Source organism: Xenopus tropicalis, chromosome 2 (assembly GCF_000004195.4).
Source record: "Xenopus tropicalis strain Nigerian chromosome 2, UCB_Xtro_10.0, whole genome shotgun sequence".
Classification (NCBI taxonomy): domain Eukaryota; kingdom Metazoa; phylum Chordata; class Amphibia; order Anura; family Pipidae; genus Xenopus; species Xenopus tropicalis.
This window is the reverse complement of record NC_030678.2, coordinates 135189560-135212110: the sequence shown is the minus strand read 5'-3', so window position 1 is coordinate 135212110 and position 22551 is coordinate 135189560. Positions and strand designations below refer to the sequence as shown.

Below are 22551 nucleotides of genomic sequence, written 5' to 3'. Positions count from 1 at the left end.
GTAGGACCCATCGGCCAGGCAACCACACTCAGAAACTGGTGGGTTTATCTTTTTCCAGGCCAAGTCGTGCAATAATCAAATGCTTCGATGCCTAAAGCAGACAATGGTTTGCCAATACCTTCGCATGGAATTACACTGCATAGGCTGCTGCCACTTTTTGGTAGAAAAAACAAAACTTTCTCGCTATTAGGATAAATAAGTAAATAAGGAGTGCAGGAGAAAACCCAGCTACTGCACTCCGCAATTTCATCAAACATGAGAAAGTTTGTGTCAAAATTATCCCCTCTGTATTAGGCTGAATAAGTGCAACTGCACTTTTATCTACAGTTTTCCCCAGTGGGGCCTTTCCTCCTAACACTAAAACCAGTGCTGAACAGTAAAGTGTAGATCTTCCCAGCACAGGACCCTCTGCTTGATTACAAGTGAGGTTAGCTGAAATTCAGCATTTTCATTGACTCCCAAGTCCTTTGCCAAGTATAAACCTAATATGTCTGAGGCCTGGAGTAAGGACAGCTCTGATCTAGAAAAGTGGTATCTTGTAATTGTGGGAATAGTGAGTCTTCTTCAATCCTTGTTTCCACATACATGGCACAGCTGCACTCTTTTCACAAGACTGATATTTCTCCTGAGTTACATTTAGCCTGAGAGTTTTCGGTACGCAAAACTTTATTTAAAGATGATTCACGCCATAGCCTTCTGACCTCATGCGCTGCAGGCTTCATGTGTGCATTTATAGGGGCATGATCTCGACTTGCAGTGAACCAGAATAAACCTTTTACCATGTAAAGGGCTTCCCTGCTGGAAGGAATATGGCTCCAACATCCTTTGAACACTGAAAATCACTGGAATAAACGTAGCATTTTTCATAGAAAAACCTGGAGTTTGGCACCTCTCGCTTTGCCAAACATTTTAATGAAAAACAAATGCCGAAGCTATAAAGTTGTACAGTTAAGTTTAACAAAAAAATTCAACACAAAGCTTTCACTTTTCTCCAGAAATAGAATAATAAATAAATAACTTAACTTCTTATATAAAGAAAGGGGGGACATTAAAGAGGGCTGGCCTCCTCTTCTAAATTTCGGTTAAGTCCAGGAATAAATTTTAGGAGTCTTTTTCGAAAACTTTTGTGCTTTTTCCTGGGCAGAGAGACAAAGTTATTTTGTTCCTTTGGTTTGTCCCAGTTTGTAGCAGGACCCGGGCACTTTACACTGGAGCTTCGTGTCAATGTTGACTTATAAGGCTTTCCATTGTTGTTACTTTTGCCTGGAAGGCTGTTTATTTCATCTGTGGAATCCGAGCTGAAGTAGCAAGTCTGATATACTGCATCCTCATTTTCCTCAGTAGTGCTGAGGCAACTTGCACTGCTACACATACTTCCAGCGGCCAAAGTCCCAGTGAGAGGATCTTTGCTGCATGTGTTGACTGTTCCATAGATGTAAGATCTCACAGATTCAAGGGTGTCATACACACTTGGGTCTTTCACTACTATACCTAAGAAAATGAAAAACAATTATTAGAGGGCTGCACTGGTCATGCATAATCCTAGTCAAATGGATCTCTATAAAGATAGAGATAGTCCCATAATATGAAACTAGCATCTAAGGCCAATTTACTAAGCTAGGTGCTACTTCACAACTAATCAGTTTTAATCTATTGCAAATTAAAAAAAATAAAGCAAAGGTTTAATACTGTACTGATAGGTTAGTAAATCAGCCCCCACTGACAAAATAAGCAGAGGTAGGATTCAAACAAGAGAGGAGCCTTCGTTTGGCTCAGCTTTCTAATAGAGCTGCTGCTCTGCCAGTGGAAAAGCATCTGAATTAGTAACAGATATGGTGCACCAAGCATCATGCAAGATGGATTTATTGAAGCTCTTTCAGCTAGCTGCCAGGCTCCCCAGATTGATACCCCTGAGGAATAGATCTGCACACCAGGCTCTGCAACATTTTTCATTTAAATAATGTATAGGCCCATAGCCCATGTAAAAAATGAATGTGTAACTACCAAATATTCTAGGATAGATCAATTATGTTAGGGAAAAATGTACAGTGTAAGAACGTGAAACCATTTGAGAAGTGAGAATTTGAAAGTTAAAATTAGTCATAAAGACAACTAAAATATAATCAGCGGAAAATCTTGCAGTATAACTAGAATGGGGCTCTTACCGTGCAGCAGTCTCTGCTCTTGCACCATGAGCGAGCGGTATTCTTCCCACTTCTCATACAAGGTTTGCTGCAAAGATAGAGAACATTAGGAACTGCAAGTTTAGACTATCTGTTCAAAGGCAAGGGATATATTCTGCTTCTTGTCTCAAGAACCATATAACAGACAGTAGCATTTGGAACATCTCATATAAGCATTAACTGGAGCAGCCATGTTATTGGTCTTCACTAAGGCAACATCAAACATCTTTAGCAGAAGAAGGTAGTTTATTCATGGCTATTAGAGTGAGCTAAACACAGTCAGTATTCACAATATGGGAGTTGCCACTGGGCAAAAATGCAAATATGCAGGTAAGAAATGTTCTGTGATAACAAAAAGCTATACCACCACCACACATGGAGGGTACTAGTGCAGTAGTAAAAGCACTTACCTTTAAATATTGTATTCGAGCCTCCAGCTCAGCCCTTCTGATTGCAGATCCATACACAGTCTCCAGCCTGCCAATATAAAGGGCAAGAACGTTACTTGAGAGCATGTTAGAGAGATTTAATTTACTCAGTGCTTTCACTTCTAGTATAATTCAGGCTACTGGCAAGGCTGACAATACTCTAATGAAACACTATAATTTAGACTTACTTTACATAAGAAAGAGGGCAGGGCCTAAGTGCAGTTTAGTTTGCTAGACATTTTTGCCTGACAGAACATTTGAATATATTCAGAAACAGTCAAGTAACCAAGCAACGAGGCACAGGGATTAAAGAGAGGGACTCTTCAACATGACTGCCAATATACACAATAGGAACAAAGATATACACAATGTGCAACAAAAAGCCCATCCTGTTATTTATATGTGCAATGTAAAGCATTGGTAATGTAAAACAGCCAAAGCCAACCCCAATTCTCTGCTATAAATTGTAATGCACAACTGCTACTTGGAGAGGACTTGCAATGAGAGTTAGCCATCCTGCCCAAATTGTGTGTACTCAAATAACTTTTAGACTCTGCAATGGACTTTCATGATCCAGTATAACCTTAAAATATGTTAAAACAAAAAAGAAAAAATCAGTTTTATATAGATATACTTATTATAGAGTGCACATGCGCCAAAAACAGCCAGACTCCTGTCATGGAGTGCTATTACAATCAGTAATGTTTAGCCTAACATGAGCTATTTAATCTGCTTTTGTCCATGTTCCTCTCCTACTTACATAATATCATTGTTTTTGTACCACATGTATCAAGGAATAAAACAAAGATCTATAGAACACAACATATAACCTACTTGCTTGTGTAAATGTGCCGGCCAAGAGAAGTGGTGCAGAGCGGAGGGAAAGAAGCAGGGAAGGAGTCCCAGATATCAGCTGCTCAGTTAAATACAGGTGAGAGCGACTACAGTTGAGAAGCAAGCCCCCTCCCTTAACCGCACACAAAATGACAACAAACACATAATCACCAGTCACCATAACAACCTGCCCAGCAGTCACGGCCCACCTTTGCTAATAAAGCAGCCTGTGTTGTGTCACTTGATTACAGCCAAACAGTTCTTTCCAGGCCTATTATTTAGACAACAGAGGAGGGTCGTGACAAAGAAAACAAAGAAGTGTGCGGTTATATAAAGAGGACAAGTCTCCTGTGTTTATTTGGGATCTCTCGCGTCCACCCAGGTGCATCTGAGCTAAAAAAGAGCGGGAATATTAATGGGATCCTGTTCCTATGGTTACAGAAAAGGGTAGCTTGGCACTCACATTAGTCCCATTTGGCTCACTGTTTCTAGTTGAGGTGGTTTTATTACAACTGCACTGTTTCTAATAGCTGGGACCTTCCTTCCTAAATTGTGTACAAAATAGAAAGCAAAAAAGCCTGCCACTGCTGTTTGGCACATTCTGTGTGAAAGTGACTGTCTCAAACTCCCCACAGGGCTTTAAGCATATCCTATTTGGCATGATCAATCAAAGCAGCATAAGTAATACATCATCATGAATGAGCCCTTACATTTCTGAATAAACACTAACGAGGAATAAACACTCTCTCTATGAGCTCTAATCAAACAAAACTGTGCCCCACAATTCAATTTACATCATAAATCATTGCTCTTCTTACAATAAGTTCCTTGCCATTGCTGAAAAAATATATTCATCATTAAAATTATCTTTACAATAGACTATAATCATTAATGAGCAAAATATAGGACACATTTAGAAGTTACAGCATTACTTTAGCCAGTGGTAACACATACACAAATGGAAAACAAGATTATATTGCTTTACCCCAGGGTAATATTTACCTTATTGTGTTTCCAGAAGCCTTGATGAGCTCTACAATATCTCTGTGCCTGACTCCATCCATGTTGAGGCCATTTACTCCAGCAATTATATCACCTGTAAAAAATGTGAGAGAAGGTCATATGTATAAGGCCTATATGGTTAGAATGCAGCATGTCATTGCTTTCACATGCTAATATCACAAAAATATGGTTCTGTATGTTATATGATACATGAAGTCTTGTAACAACACAATTGAGAACTTAACAGTCTTCTTTTAAACACCACCTGTAGGCTTTAGTTTTGCCCATGACCTTCCAAATATCCCTTTTGTATAAAGCATCCTAGTTTCTTTGGCTGTTGACATTTTTCACTATTCCTAAATGGGTGTTCTACTTTAACTAGAGCCAAAGGTTGGGGAACACTATTGCAACACAAGTATGGCACCAGTTATCCAGAATGCTCGGGACCTGGGGTTTTCCATATAAGGGATTATATTTTAGTTGGGATTAAGTACAAGGTATTGTTTTATTATTACAGAGAAAAAGGAAATGATTTTTAAAAATTCTAATTATTCGCTTAGAGTAGAGTCTATGGGAGATGGCCATCCCTTAATCCCTTTAATCCCTAAATAAGTTTCTGGGTAAGGATCCCATATCTGCACTATATCTGCTATCTTTGACTGCCCCTTCTAAGGGCTATGGCACACGGGGAGATTAGCCACCTGCGACAAAACTCCCTGTTCGCGGGCGACTTAATCTCCCCGAGTTGCCTTCACCTGCCATCCCACCGGATGCCTCGCGAGTCTTTTTCGGCGATTTCCCTAAATCACGCTGCCGCGTGTGCCATCCCACCGGCGACTTACATTGTCGCCGGTGGGATGGAAGGTGAAGGCAACTCGGGGAGATTAGTCGCCCGCAAACAGGGAGATATGTAATCTCCCCGTGTGCCAGAGCCCTTAGAGTCTACTATTCCTACTGCTGCTATAGATTCTAGACTGTTGCCTATTCTTGACAGCCCCCCCCAAAAAAAAGCCTGAGCAAAAGAAGTCAGTGGAGAAATACTGGAATAAGGCACAGAGCTTGTTATAACTACCCCCTGCTTCCTTGTACTTGGCCATTTCCTCTCAAACAGACATGACAGTAAAGTCATGAAGGGACACTGCATAAAGAATTCTTGAATTTTCCTGAACTTTGCTGAAATTTGGCACATGTGCATGGAGTGAGAGAACAGGAGTTCATTCCCAGCCCATCATGAAATAGACACAATCGGAGGCCCTTTTCCAAGCCCTGAGCCGAAGTGACTCATTTCCTGCACAGAACATGTTGTATAATGCAGAGAAGCAACGGGACTTAACCAAACACAGAACAAAAACATCCCCACTAACATGCGTTTCACATTAACACACCGCTGTTCAAAGAAACAGAGAAGTTAGACAAACAAACACTAGTTATGTAGGGCAAATAACTTACTTAACAAAATAGGCTTGCAGACAGATTTCAGAAACCTTTGATCAGATCACAGAGGAAAAATTACTTTAAAACCCAGGCAGGATTAAATCGGAGGCACAACCAGCCAATATTAATGGACAGGAGTCCCCAGTGCACACACGGTTATCTGCAGTACAGCAGTATCCTGAAATGCTGTGGGGGGGTGGACATAGGAAAGGCTAAACTTAATTTCCAAATACCTGGTCAGTACCATTTGGTGACTTCATACAAGAATTAGCAGAATAATGCTCGGTTGCTGAATAAAACTTTTTTTTTTTTTAAATGGCTTAATGCAATAGGTTTATTGGTAAACAACTACATTTCTATTCTGTTCAAGAAACATATTTGCCCATGGAAGAAACCCCCATGAAGGAAAATCATAGGCTACTGTACCAATCTGACTTTACAGCACCCCTGTGAATGAAGACTCATGCCTCTGAACTAGGTACCTCCATGTAAGACGGTGCTGCATATCCAAGCACCCAACCATTTTAAAACAGCTCACTCTCACATACATTATTGTATATCTTTATTTATAAAGCACTACTTATATACTCAGTGCTGTACAGCAGATTAATACAAATGGATGTTATTAAAATAAATAAATACAAATATAATAAGAAATACAAATAAATACAAGGTACAGTTGCAATAAATTAAGAATCAAAGAGAGGAGGATGGAGGTCCCTGCCCCACAAAGCTTACAATCTAAGCACAAATAGGAGGATATTAGTGCTGCAGGTTAGTGGGTTACACTGCAATATAAGTGACAGTTCCCAAATCAGGTGCTGTGTGAGTGATCCAAGAGGTAGTATTTGAGTTTTATTATAAAAAGACTGAGGGAGGATTCTCTTAAGAGAGATGGCATTCCAAATGTAGGGAGCAGCAAGGCAGAAAGATTTAAGGTTTAAGAGAAGAGATGTAGTGAGGTAAAGAGGAATGTAGGGCTTTTAGGGTTAAGAGAAGGAGTTTGTAAGGGATAGAGTATGAGCTTGCATAAGCATCCTGTTACAGTTAAAAGAAAGGGACGGATTTTGGCAATACTGAGTAAGAAAAAGTGACAGGTTTTGACAGTGGTGATAATATGGTCAGAAAAAGAAAGAAGGGAGTCAAAGATCACCCCACAAACAGTGTGCCAAGTCGATAGGGTTGATGAGCGTGCCATCAATAGATTTAATGAAGGGATCCAGAATTTACAGATATGTGATGCTTAGAAAAAGTAAGGGAGCTTTTGGCAACCTTATACAGGTATGAGACCTGTTATCCAGAATGCTTGGGACGTGAGGTCTTAATGTAATTTGGATCACTATATATTAAGTCTACTAAAAATTAATTGAAGTATCAAATAAACCCAATAGGATTGTTTGCCTCCAATAAGGATTAATTATATCTTAGTTTGGATCAAGTACAGGGTACATTTCTTTCATTACTGAGAAAAATGTGAATTATTTGCTTATAATGGAGTATATGGAAGATAACCTTTCCGTAATTCAGAGTTCTCTGGATTATGGGATCCATATTTTACTGGAATCTTAAACCATTCCTCTACAGGGAAGTAAATTAAAGCTTGAAAATATAGAATATGAAAAGCAGGAACAGCCTGAGTTCCTGGTTGCCTGCATTTGTTTGCTTTGCTATTTGCTGAATAACTCACACTTCCTCACTGTGTGATAAAAAAAAGAAGCTTTTGAATGAATATTTTGAACCCACTATTTATTACAAAATCAATAAGGACATTTTTTTTTTTATTTATGATTTTAGAAATTAAAGGTTATATAGATCTTTTCTATGCCTGCAACTATGTACAAACTATGTATGTGTGGGTGCTTAGCTCAAAAGTACTGCATGGTAAAAGCAAGCATTGCTCCCTCCCTAAGGAGGGCCTTAGTTCTATTGTTCAGAAACAGACAACTCTTGCTTTACATGTTTTGGAGAGTTTATGCAGAGGTGAGAATGAAAGGAGCAATAAACTTAAGTCCATTAGTATTAGGCACTCACACCTGTGTTTCCATATATCCTTCACATGACACTACAAAGCCACTACCCTGCTAAATTGTAACATATGGAAAAGCTTTCTCTCAACAACACTGGTCTAACAAGCTGTGCATGCTCATATCTGTTTTGATAATGGCCTGTGCCCGCTCAAGAAGTTGCATTACAGGAAGTTATCACGAAACAGGAAAAGCATGGTTTTTGCTTTCTAAATAAAACCACTCATTTTATTTTTACACTTCCTATTTACTAATACATCAACCTTAGCTAAAATTATCAGGAAATTCCAAAATGTTATGAGCCATATAATGACATTATGATTGTGCCCCCTTGCTGGGACAAACTGTCGGCATAATTAACAAGTTTTATGGTAAGTGACGTACCAACTTTGAGACCACACAGCTGAGCGGGACTTCCATCCTGCACCCGGCATACAAAGGTAAACATTTCCACTGCATTCTTGTCTTGGTGGTGCAGTCCATATGTCTACAAAAAGAAATTTTAAATTATATTAAAATAAATTATTACAGAGATCTGTTCAACTGGATTTAGGATGGGGGGGTTACCCCCATTTATAACATTCTGGGGTGGCAACTGGATTCTAAATTAGGTAACATGTCTCCATGATGAATGATAAGTACAAATTATCATATATATTTACCCTTCCTTGGTCTAACACAAATTAACTGGGGTGTTCCCTGGTGCAAATTGAGCTGACTGATCCTTTGGATAACTGTGCTACAAAGGGACATTGTTGATGAGCCTTTACAACCTTTTATACAGCTTTATATACCAGCCCTAAAGTAACCAACATTTTTATTTTCTACGTTGCATCTAGTTCCAGTAAGTGCTGTAATAAGCACAAAATGTAACCTTTTTAAGAGGTTTTTAACATTTTGACTGACCCAGAAAGCCACACAGACTGCAGCTTTCACGCAGATATATTTGTAGAACAAGAAGAAATGACATTTTCATTTAAAGGGTTTAACAAGAACCCAAACATAAAACTCGGCTAAGCGGCGCTGCTATGGAAAGAGTGACACTCCGCAAACAGTTACTATCAGCCAGATATCTGGCCACTTCCTAACAACTGTCACATGATGCTGCATTGAGGCAACATGCAACAGATGCTCCACTTTCCTTCTGTTTGCTTAGCAAATATGCAATCCCTCCGATTCCATCATGAACCAAATAACAAAATCTATTAACTGCAGCTGCAAAGCATAAGTGCCAGGAGGGTGTTAACCTGCTCAATATCCAGGATGCAGCCACGTGTATTGCTTCTCTCTGAAGCCAACTGGCAACCCTTCCTGCAGTTCATAAACAAAACCTTACTTAAAAAAATTTTTGATCTAAAAAAATAAAAGCTTCTTTTTAGCAATATTGTAGGAAACAGATATTATTGAACGATAATCGGTGTGTGTGTATGGTGGTAGATGAGGCAATCAATAGATCTCTCCAAGGAATGAGATTTAGCTTAGTTAGCTTCAGTTTAGTTTGTAGCCTGCCTGTCATATCTCCTAATTGTTTCTAGGAATACATTAAGCCACTACTTTAGGCCCAATATATTTACCAGGTTGAAGCCTTTACCCTGTGTGCCAGATTGTATAGAGCTTAATTTGGCATCTCAGGTGCTAATGTGACTCATTATACTGGTATGGTGCAACTTAATTTCTGTGCCAGGGACTACACAATTATTTATGGAACTGAAATTTTCCCTTTACTACCTTCTTAAGGCCAATTCACTCATGCAAAAAGCATCGGTACAAATAGCTTAAACCTGTCAAACTTACTTTTCACCTAGGAAACTGCAGACAGGTGATAGCATAAGGAAGACTATACACAGAATTTTTAATGCCATCTGAATTATTAAGCTGCCCTGTTTAACCCCCTCCCCAGCAGGCAAGGACTAACAGCCCTTATATTCACTAATGCCCTGTTATATCTTATGTTTGCAACTGATCAGCAAGTTTAATCTTCAGGGTTACTTTTATAAAAAAATATGGGTTAATGTTTGAATATTCTTGAACACCACTTCCTAGGAACTTTTGTTAACCATTTCCTTTTAATAGGTTTAGATAAGGCTATAGTCAGACTTGGCTTATATTCAAGCACGGCTATTTGGTTCCTGGTTCTGCTTATGAAATGACTCCCTCACAGAGCACAACATATTAACAAGGGGAAGAAGATGTTTGTTTGGAGCTGACCAAAACAACTGCATGTGATCTGGGTCAGCAGTTCTCCTTGTGCTGACCGTGCCAAGGGATAAGCAAAAACTGGCCCACCACACTTACCACACAGTTCCACAAGCAGATTTGCTAGCAGGGTAATACTGCATGGTATTGTTTTAATGACCACTGAAATGGTTCAAGTTTCCTACGTTTGTATTATTTGTTTCTACAGTACCTAAAGTAGGTTAGTGCAGAACATCTTCAGAAAGAACCTCATAATCAAAAATAATCCCAAACATAATAAATGTTAGTGCTGGATACATAGCCATGGTACCTGAAAGTTTTATTTCAGTCTTATTTTGCTAGAGTAATAAATATCACCTAAGATGCCCTTCTCCTTCTACTTGTATGAGGCTATTGATAATCAGAAGGCGGCCCTGAACAAAGTTGGTTTTGCCAATAATTCTACTAACCAGCACAATAAAAAATGAAAAACATAACCCAAACAGCCATCCAAATGCAGCACAACAGAAAGAATGGCTATGCCAGAGAGCAGGAGTAGAAAGCAGTGCAAAGTATCTTAAAATTCCATATCATGAAAAAAAGGAAAAAGTCTGCACTCCTTTCTCTAAAAAAAAACAAAAAACTTTTATTCCATTAAATGTAAAAACATGAGCCTGAAGCAGTTTGTTTCACAGCAACCACTCATGGTTTTATATTTAATGGAATAATGGATTTTTATTTTTTTTAGAGAAAGGAGTGTGGCCTTTACTTTTTTTTATGGTGTTATAGCAGTGGAGCACTGAGTCAATATGGCCAGAACCCATCTCTAGTCTTTTCACTGGATATCATGAAGGCATATAGTAAGGGGTGAGTCTGTGCAGAGAAACATATTAAATATATTTTTTAAAAATTCCATATAACTCACCTGAATTTCAAATCCAAAGGATTCAGAGTCTTCTTTTTGCAAAGTAAGTATTTTTCTAGAAACAAAAGTTGCAATAGTTTAATTATGGCACTAAACCCCATCAACTCCTGTACTTAATCACACAGATATACAGCCCCTGGAACAGCAGTGACTTACTTATCAGAAACCCCCTAACCCAAGGGAAAAACTACAAACACAAACAGTAGTAGCCTAAAATGCTCTTTCTGCAACAAAGACACAAAGTGCATTCTGTTGCACTGATCACCACAAACACCATCACCTCAGTGGCCCATTGTACGTGTGGTGCATACAGACGGAACAGGCCGACATATGCACGTCACTTCATGTGTATGCATGAGAAGGCATGTTAGTGGCAAGATTATAGTGATCAATGATCAATTTTATTTAAACACCTGATTTCTAGTTATATGTATTTCTTTTGTTAAAATGTTTCATGTCATGTTGTTACAGGTGTTAGAATATGACATCGCAAGATGTGCCTTTTCCCAACAAAAGCTGCTATGTAAAATAGTAAAATTGTTTTATTTGCCTAATAACAATGTCTCTAAAGGTTAACAGTCCATAGCCCATGCCAAAATGATGGCTCAGATGATGCACATGGAGAAGGGTGAGCAGATACAGGGTGCTTATTTACCTTTGGTACTCTGATGACTGGCTGACATTCTTCCATCCTGCTGTAGAGCCCTGCAGGAAAACAATAAAAAATGAGACAACTGGGTAAATACAGTCTCACAATTACAAATTTAATTTTCTAAGATTTTCCTTTTTTTGTTAGCTACAATCTGAACTTTTTTATCCTCAAATAAATGGCATTGTCATCAAGATGTTCAGTCAATTTTAGTATTTACTAGCAAAACCATTCTATGAACACTTGTGTATTTAGTTAAACATATTTGTATAAATGCCAGCTCTTCTGTTAACAATAAGGGGGCAACCATTTTAGCTTCAATGTCACTTTCTCCATTGGAATGTACAGATTTTATTAAATCACTGCACCATATTGCACTATTTTTTTTTGCCTGAAACAAGCAGCAGCCATTTGCAAAGTGCAAGTCTCCTCAAAACAATAGCATCAAAGAGGACATGAGAAAAAGTAGAAAGATTATTCTTGACATCAGAGCTTATAACAGGGCTGTGATACTAAATCAGACACAGAATCACTAAAATAATCTTTAATTAGACATTATATTATGCCAAATATAAGCATCAAACCTGTTGGATTAGGGGATTCACACTTTAGGCGTGTCTTTAATACATGTTTTGCCTATGCATCTAATTCATTACCAATAAACCATCAAACCATCCTAATCACCATTTGTATGTAAACAGAGAAAAACAAAAGCCCTGTGATGCCCCTCAGGTGACTAACCACGCCATTCTTTGTTTGCCTACAACGTTCCTTGTTATTCACTGAATTGTTGTTCATAGCAGCTCTCTGCCTGGTTCACGGAGAACTTGAAAACAAACATTTCCTCTCAAAGTAGAAACAATTGAAAGTAAAGACCCATAACTGGTCTAGCAACCTCTGGCCTGAACCACCACCTCAGGACTCTCACTTGGTCAAAAAAAATATTGTTCATGCAGCCCAGCCTTTTCTTTAAATGCTTAAACGTTACATTCCTTGAGAAAAACGTCATACAATCTGAAACAATTTACTGATTTTAAGATCATTATTCTTTTTACTAATGTAATCTTATTCTAACAGTGTAGAAATGTGCTGCTATAATGGACTTCACTGTTTCTTATGCAAATAGCAGGCATTTGCATCTGACGAATTCACATCACCTGTCTGGCTGACCATTTGAATATTCAAAAACTAAAGTACGTCAAACATTAAAAGTCTGTGAAATATTATTAGCACAGGGTAACAAGAACCTTTCAGATTTGCATTGATTGTGCATTCAGCAGATTAGAATTGGCGCATAAGTCCCTTTTATTACGTTATAGAAGTAACACCATGAGGAGGGCCCTTTATCTTGTACTGCCCTCTATTATAAAAAGCCTCTGTTACACTGGAGCAGCATATATTTTCATAACTTGCAATTCCTTTCCGCACACAATATCTCCCATTGTACGATTCAGGGGTCAAGGCAAACCAAGAGTCAGATACTTGGGAAAAATGAAGAGTGACCATTATAAGTCCAAAAATTTTTACTGAATAGAAATTGCTGATGTAGGCGTTTGAGTAGGGGCTGGGGAGATAGTTTCTCTGCTGCAAACATTAAAAGTATTTGAAATGTCTGTAATGCATATAATTGTAATAACAAAAAACTCTTGTTGCCATGAGCCAAGTTACTATATTTCTGAATTTATGTGAACTAAAAGCAAACAATTATAGATAGCCGATTCATATCAGATAAAGCCTGTATGTACTGTATAACAGAGTGAGCTTATATTGTACTAGAAAGTTGATGATACACAGGGAGCTTTGTCACTCTCAAGAAACCTCCTCTCCTGCAGGTGTCACAGCCCCTAGAACTACCTTCTCAACTGGATGAATGAAAACCTCTGCTGGTTAAATGCATCAATCTTGAATTTATTCTGAGTTCCCTTCCAAGGACACTGTGATTACGTAAGGTATGTTTTACCAGCATAGATTGACAATCATCCCAATGAGAAGGTGTTTCGGGGTGTTTTTTCGCCAGCAGGAAAGGAGAGTTCCTATGGAAGACAAAGGCCCTCTAAAGGGCCTAAAGAGGGATACTTTTCTAGCATCACCCAGAGTTCACCTCATTTGAAACATCACATAGTGCAGCAGAAAACTAAAACAAAATACTGCAGTGTATAAGGAGCAATTATTTCCCAAGCAAAACTAAAAGCTCAGCCTCCGTCTAGAAGTCCACTGGCTGACCAATAAGTAGCACAAGCCCTGAATCTCCTGTGCAGTCCAACTGTACATCCTTTAGGCCAAATGTTTCATCTACATGGCCCATGCTTGCCCACCGTACCCATATTTCAAGAGTAATAACTTTTAGATTTTAATGTATTTCTTTTTCAAAACTTTTCACAAAGCTGGATAGGTTTTTGAGGTTAGAAACAGTTATCTAAAAACCTAAGTTGTGGTTTGCACAAATATATACCTCGTCACCTGCAAGGAGGTTTTTCGTTTTCCAAGAACCCATTGTTGAGCTAAGTATCTGAAGAGGCCCTATATTCGGTAAATGTAGATCAAGCAATGAGTCATTACAAGTGGTGGTCCTACACTGCTCAATGCATAATATAATATGCATGGTTAGTTATTTAACCAGCAAGCTAGAGAATGTAAGCTTCTAGACTCTCCTACAACAACAGTATGCACCAAGCCTAGGTGCAACTCCTTACCTGCAATCAAGCAGCACCTATAGGTGAACAAACCCTTTTATCAGAAGGTGGTTACAAAAACATAGCAACTGTGCGCGTGGAAGTGGTTTCCAAAGCCAAAATATGGTTCACAGGCTTTCAAGCTTACCGTCAAGTGTACAGTAAAGAAGGGTTGTTAAGGAGAGGATACAAGATAATCCTTAAATATAATTACTACTATAAGGTCATCAGGACATTGTTTGCTGCCCATTACAGACAGGTATGTTTAGATTTTTAAGACCAGTCTAACAGGTCCAGTGTATATAAAGAAATCAGCCATAGTAAAAAAAAAAAAAAATCTATACTGTCCACCCACTTTCTTTACTCTAGTCCTAGTGCTAATGAAGTTCAAGAAAGAGTATGTGACAAACGTCATGTTGACTAGAGGAATTAAATGTTCATTTAAACACATAATTAAATCCTCTCTATCACTGCTGCAAAGAAAATCTCATTTGTGGCACATGCTAATGATTTTGTCTGTCTTGAGCTGATTAGAAAAAGATGGGACAAATGATAGTGAGGTGTGAGTTGTGCAGAAATGTTGACTCCCAAATCTAATGTTTTGCTATAAAGAATACCACATTTACCAGTACTGTAGAGAAAAACAATCTATCAATCCAATGCAGTTCAGTGATGTCCAGCTTTTTTAATGTAGTGGGCTAGTATCTAACAAATCCTCCATGTTCATAGGTGGTTCTATTTTAAATAAAGTACCCTGTGGGCAGGCAGTGGACAATAAATACGCACTTGAGGGCTGCATCCGGCCTGCAGACTTCCAGTTAGAAACTCTGTTAAGTTGGCCATACATTAAAAGATCTGCTTGTTTGGTGATGTCGTAAAACAAGTGGAACTTTCACTGATATGCCCACCTTCAGGTGGGTGATAGTGGCTAATCCAATCATTTAGCCCTGGGCCACCTAGGGCCAAATGATCGGATCACTACGGCAGGATACAATTCATTGGATCAAGGAAGGACCACATTAAAAAGCTGATGCAATCATTGTTCAGATAGATCGCTACTAAAAACATAGTATTTGTAGTGACACATTATAAAAGCATATAAGAAGGAATAACCAGATAATCGAAAAACACAAAGAAACAAATGGTTGGTACTGAAGAATGGCCGGTTTAGGAGAAGACAAGGATGCACCAGGATGCATAGATAAGGTGTGTAACGTAATGGAAGGAGTGAGGTACAGGCTAGCTCTTACCGGTGTATGAGGAAAGCTAAAGAAGGTAAGGACAGAGGATCAAGAGCAATGTGTAGGTTATAAAGGGACACTACAATGTAATGGTCTGTAAAGACATAAGCTATTATTGCATGTTCCTTTCTTATTACCAAATATGAGAAAGCAAGGCTCAAGGTTACTGGGAAAGAGGGTGAGCTGGACATATAAAGACACTAATACATTTAGAGGAGATAGTAAAGGCCAGTAACATGTAGCAAATACTCAAATTAACCTAATATGCAATGTATGTTTCAGATATTTAGCATTCAGGGAAATTCCAGCATTTAGCTTTTAGCTAACTGCCAATATTGAGTGAAATACTGACAAAATTCAAAAAGGTACTCTCATGTGTGTATCTGGTTGTTAATGACATATATAAATCCTCTACAGTAAACCAGACAGCTCCAGAAACTTGGCCATTTTAGTAGTGTGAGAATTAAATTAACCATGTTTACTAAGCAATAACAAATCGCAAACATAGCCATATGGTGAACGGACATGCTCTATATTTTATGATTCTTCTCAGAGCAAGCCTTAAATGTACAACTGTAATAAATTCCTCATAACTGCCAGAGACACATGCAAACACAATGAGATGCAGCAGCCACTTTCCGATTTACAATCCCATGTCACTTTGTGGGATTACTTGTTCCTTTAAACAAGTTTAAACTGCTCTCTAATGACATCAAAAGCAATATCTAATTGTTCCCAAATTCATAAACCATCTGCTGCTCAAAGGACAGGGCTCCAGAGAAGCTGCAACAAAGCTAATTAAATGAAGCAGATTTAGAGGCAGGGTGTGACCAGTGCTGCGCTGACTTCTCAGTGGGTGACAAAAAATTTCAATAAAACATAAAACGGAGAGAAGGCAGCACTGGCCCAGCAGACAGGCATAATGGCTTAATTACTAAAACAATCGGATTAACACAACTTTGATACATAGAGAACACAAATGTTAACAGCCCTTAAAAGCAAATAGGCAGTGGGAAAAGAGATTAGCAGCTGATTAGATAAAGTGTTTAAATGAGGGAGGCCTTGTTAGCAAACATCCAAAAATATATTCTCCTCTGACCAACATACACTACTTGTAACATAATAAACCAAAAGGGGATTAACAGGCCTTGTTTGTTTATTTATTTTGCATAATGAAAGAAAATGTAATTCTAAGCAACTTTACAATACATGTTCATTTAAGTTTAGAACAGTTTTAAAGTTATTGGTAAATGTAATTGCATTAAAAGCTATTTGTTGGTCCTATTTGTTCCTGTATGTAGATTGTAAGCTCTACGGGACAGAGATGTCTTTTCTACTTTGTCTCATATCACATGGCACATTATGTATTTATTATGTTTGTACGACCTGTGTGTATTTTTCTATATTGAAAAACTGTACATCAAGGCAAATCCTATCAACATTTATTAAAGTTACACATACACATTTTCCTGTTTGAAGAAACACTTGGGTGTGAATCTCTTTCCCTGCAGATTGGACAAGCCAGTGATAGCCAACTGGCTACATTTATACTACCCCAGAAAGAAATAGATGTACAGTATGTGCTGTCAGGGACCTTGCAGAGCAGGAAATAGGTGGTGTAGAAAGCTTCCGCATCCTGATCATACCCATATCTGCACCCTGCATTGCCCACCTTAATGTTTGCCGTGTTGCTTGTTTGCAGATTCTCAATAACATACTGCAGCCAGGAAATGCACAGTAATAGCCCAGGGCATGTGTAACAGCTCAGGAATGTCTCTACCAATATATATGGTTTTGATATAACATGCATAAATACATTCATGTTTTGAGATTCCTCTACCCCACAGCACTCTACTCATCACCCAAGTGTAAATAAGCTATACATATCTCTCTCATTTGGAAAACATGTGTCTTACAGTCACAGAAACAAAGGCCAGTGAAGGCAAAGACAAGGAAAATTATATGTCTTCTTTCACACACTGCTAATAAAAACCCAGCCATTCATCTTAATGAATACTGAGTCACCTTCTAAAAGACTTAGCACTTGTCTGTAAATACTTCCGATTGCCTCATAACTATTACTTAATCTGAACATGGTTCCTTTATATATTGATGTCCTCCATCTATTTGATGAACACCTGGTAGAGCCACAGTGGCAGAGCCGCACCGTACTGGTAGATCCCCAGCCAGAGGGCAGATGATTTTACAAGTTTTTGGTGCACTGTAACAAGTTGAAAGGGAAGCATCCACAAAACCGTGGTAAGGCAACAAACTAGATACTTGTAACAATACTGTGTGTATAAAAAGAAGCAAGGGCAGCATTTTCCAACAGCAAACTCTTGTTTCACAAACCAAACAAAACTAATACAATATATATCATCTAATATATCATCTGAAACGGAGCATTCACATCATTGCAGTATTTTGCACTCCTACCAAGGTTATTTTAGCAGCATGACTGAGATAAGAAAGCTTAGCAAGACCATGGTAACACCTCCACTTAAGTGTCCAAGACACATTCGTTTGTTCATTTGTAATTGTTAAAAAAAAAAAAAAAAAAAAGATTTAGAAATAAAACAGATTAGTGAATAAACAAGAAACAGAGAATGTCAAGAAGGAAATTTAAGGGTTAAAAGCCTCCATTGACTTCCCTATTCCTATTCTAATGTTACCGTTAAATAATAGTGACACCTCTACAGAAGACTGTGCGGCAGGTCTGACAGGTTTCCCCCCATGCCCTATGAGGTGGATGACACATTAACAGAATGAAGACTTTGGAACCAAGCTCATGTGCTACATCCCTTAATCCTTGAGAAAACATTCATCCAAAATACCAGTTTCTACTTGACCTGTTACATATCTTCCAGTCTCTAAGCGGTCAGGTGCCCCTCTGGTAATCACTTCAACTAGTCATAGGTAAGGGCGAAGACACACAGAGCGACTTAGTAGCAACTACTTTTCATGGCTACTAAACTCCAGAAAATACCCTGCTGTAGGCAATACTGAGAATTGCCTCTGCTAAAACACATACAATTTCAATAAATTATCAGCATTGTCTATTTTAGTAGCTGTGACAAGTAGCTGTTTTGTAAATTAGTCCCACTATCAGCCTCTCCTCTGGCACACTATAAACTCCAGTAGAGCACTGCCAGTTGCCAAATGCTGCATACACTGCTGCCACTAAAAATAATAATACTGATTCAAGGAAAAAGTGAAAGTAAACATACGCAAACCTAATAATAGCTTTTCCTATCACCGCAATATCCCAAAAGATAAGTGAGTGGTTCAAGCTCCCACTTTGGAGTCCAAAATTGGCCAAGCTCCACCTCCACTCAAAATAAGGTTTCAGGCATACAAACATATTTCCTATTATAAACAAGAATTTAAGTACTAACATATGGAGTGTCACCATAAAACATATTATCCAGTCACCCTTCTACTGATCCAATAGTATCCTGTATAGCAAAGTACACATCCCAGATCTCCGTTGTAGCGGACCCAGGCCCTGAACCCATGCCATTGCCAGAGACAATATGATGAAAAGGGGTCATACCCTATATGCTCTTAATGCTTCCAGTTAGTGAATCAAGGCTAGACGGTCACCCCAACACACACCTTCAGTTATCAACCCCAAATGGATTCAGATTTTGTCTATATCTCAGTTTTCGAAGTCCAGAATGAGGCAAGCAGTGATGCTCTGAGACAGGCACAGCAACAGTGGCATTAGGTTTTCACAGAGAACTATGCAAATAATTATTAGAGTAGTTTGATAACAAACAGAGAAGAAACACACTTTACTCAAACAGAAACTCGGTCTTCCAGTTTCATGTTTGCCATGCTGCTGGGTATTTGCATAACTGACAGTAGCTTATCTAAGCAGCTAAACAAGAGTCCAACCAGCTCTTTAAATACCCTTTTCCATACTAAAGATAACTTTTTATATTCTTTACTTCGAAATGATTCGCCAGATGATAACCTTTTAATATAAAGACAGTAGTTATCCAATAAAAGGGGTCAGGCACAGAAGGGCAGCTGCAGAGGTTAATTTGTGGCCACACATGTCGATATTTGCAGAAGACACTCATTCTGCAGACTGAGGACATGTTCAACACATCTTTGGTGTGGTTTCAATATCTATGTGATCATTTTATTGGTGGCAATGGGTAACCTAGTTTCATTCAGTTCTGTCTCATAAAAACCATCTGGATTAAAGGCATTAATACAAGGTAAAGTAATACCAAGCATAATAATAGCAATGTACATAAACCTGTCACTTGGAGATAAACTGTAGCAAATAACAAAAAGGACGTGTCTGCAAGTGTGCTAAACCTGATCCTGACACACAAGTCCAATACTGGGGACTGGGAAGACTTACTGGCAATTATGCAACAGTAGTTTCCCTCATTAAAGATGGGTTACCTCAGTGACAAGTACCAGAACAGATAAGTACAGCTCTGCATCATTAATTAATATGTGCTCCAACAAACCCATCAACCTTTTGTCTGTTCTTCGCTGTAAAATATTCAAACCCCTTGAAGCAGACACCGAAAAACTGTTCCTGCAGAAATTACCACTAAAACTCTTAGCACCCCACAAAAACAGACTTAAATTGTCAGTGGGATGTTGGGAGTTGTAGACTGAGGATCCCTAGATGGACAGAGTAACTTGTGTTTGTATCCTATTAAACACAGAAGTCTATCCTTGTTGCAAAGCTTATAAGGTTAAAGGCAATGGCACATGGGGTGCGCTGCCACCCCGAATGTCTCGCAGATTCCACATGCCTTTGCCCTTATGTCACAGCACCCAAGAAACCATTTTTTAAATGACTATCATACTTTGCTCATGTTTGCTTGCCTGGCTAAATAGCTTTTCACATTAGTTTGCTATAGGCAGGGGGCAATCAAAACAAGCACAATTTGCATATTACAAAGGCGCTAAAATAACCAAAATGGGCAGGAGGTAAATTACCTTTATCATTAATTAAATTAGTCACTACAGTTCTCACATGATTCAATTTTTTTTTAAAGACACTTCCCTATCAGTCCCATCAGATGAGACCATACGTCTGCACAGACATGTACGCCATCCGCCCCTGCGGTTAATGGAGTTTTACTGTTAGCAGGAACTGGCCAGGAAGTGTGCTCATATGGAAAGTAAAGAATACGTAGATGCAGACCTGCTTCTCTGTACAGCATCTGAGCAAAGAACCACAGATATAGATATATAAATATATATATATGAATATGATGTGGGAGGCAAGTGCAACTCTCTAAAAGATTTTTATGGCCCTCAGCCAGGCCAAAAGTTCCATACAACTCCTAGTATAACATTAAATTGCAAACTGTCCTGCAAATATGATATATATTAGATTACTGACACAAGCTATACATAATGGACACTATACACTATCAGTTGACTGCTACTTGATAATATTTCCATATAGCCAATTAACTTGCTATGTTAACATGTTAGAAACTGGAGTAGCCATTATTGTGCCACTTCCATGACCACCTCACAGGGCATTAGGTTTTTACCAAAACATAGTCTTATCAGCGTGTTAATTAAATTGCATCCATACCTGGGGTTCCTTAGGTCTCTAATTATCCTATGTTCAGTGCACTATGCTTATAAATGTCTCTGCACAAGAATTTTTTATATATAGGTGAAAAGTGAATTAATGTAAACGATGTGGCATGGGCATATTAAAAGACACACAAGAAATTGGCACTTTGTTTAAGTGTCCTAGATATGAATGGGTAGTATATAGTATATATAGTAGAAAGACGTACTAAGCAGCAGGCATACTGTTAGACTGGTGTGATACCAGAACTCCTTTGTGGAGGCAAGCAACGTGGCAACTTCAATCGCATAAATATAAATTAAACATTTTTTTTAAAGAAATTAAACTATACCCTGGGGGGCTATTTTACAGAAAACCGTTCATTTATATGTAAGAATATCACAAATGCCTATATAAACTCCAGGGCTAAAGTGGTGCTAAAAACATTCTAATAATACCTAAATGCCCCATATGTAATGCTACATTTCTATTGCACTTGGGTATATAAAGAGTATTTTCCCTGGAACAAGCAGCTCCTAATTAGAATGGGAATCCCAGGGGGTCGGAGTCAGGTACCTCTGAATAACAAACCCAGCAAGCTCAGGAGCCAGGAGGTCCAGCACTAGAACAGACTGCCCTGCTCGCATCCACAGGAGACAATGGCCCTTTAAATTGTTCCTGAAACAATGAGCTCACATCCCCCAGACGGGACCCACAAGCGCCGCTCTTTAACCCCTTATGGAAGAACAGAGAGAACTTTGCTAACTAAAATGAACACAGTTGAAGCGTTTCTGGGCAGCTGGCTGTCACTGCGCGTACATGTTAGTGCCCGGCACCCTATACAGGTAAGGGGGCTCTCCTGCTTCCCCCACCCCCGCCAGCAGCATCAGTTTGAGTGTAACCCACAGCTTTACCCCCCGGGGAGTCGCAGCTCAGCACGACCTGGGGGGGCAACAGGTTGGACATAACTCTCTATGGCTTTACCTTCTTAGTCCTGGGCAGGGTTCCCCCGGACACCGCCAGAGCCTTGTACATGTCAGCCTGCTTGTAGCTGGTGAGGGCGCTGTAAGGATCCAGCTTGTCCCGGTCTCTGTACACCGTTCGGTCTGGGGGACATGCATATTCCTCCTTGTGCTGCAGCTTCCTCAGGCGCCTGAAAGTCATTGCGCTCCCACCATATACACACGCTCTTCTATTGACTATAGCGCTGCGGCCGAGCGCTCGGAGGTATATATCAGCTCTTGGGGGCGGGGTCACGACACGAGTCCACACCCCTCCCCCCGCACATGGCAACCCTATTCATTAGCAGCGGGGAGTAGTCTGCATATGGCTGCACTTACTGTTTTACCTCAGGCTTCATTTGCACATAGTGCCCTCAGTCTGGGGCATGGCTACCCCTATCGGATTATTGTTACAAGTCTTTC

General features: G+C 39.1%; 1 protein-coding gene across 1 annotated transcript; it reads right to left on the bottom strand.

Annotated features, from left to right (window-relative positions):
• Positions 1 to 859: 859 nt before the first annotated feature.
• On the bottom strand, positions 860 to 22317 carry grasp (GRP1 (general receptor for phosphoinositides 1)-associated scaffold protein; the record flags this gene model as incomplete). The annotated part of the gene is given in 8 exon segments (NM_001126882.1): positions 860 to 1491; positions 2166 to 2232; positions 2594 to 2660; positions 4448 to 4541; positions 8290 to 8392; positions 11006 to 11060; positions 11661 to 11710; positions 22112 to 22317. Coding segments are annotated over 8 exon segments (1059 nt in total). The 3' UTR covers positions 860 to 1048.
• Positions 22318 to 22551: the final 234 nt, after the last annotated feature.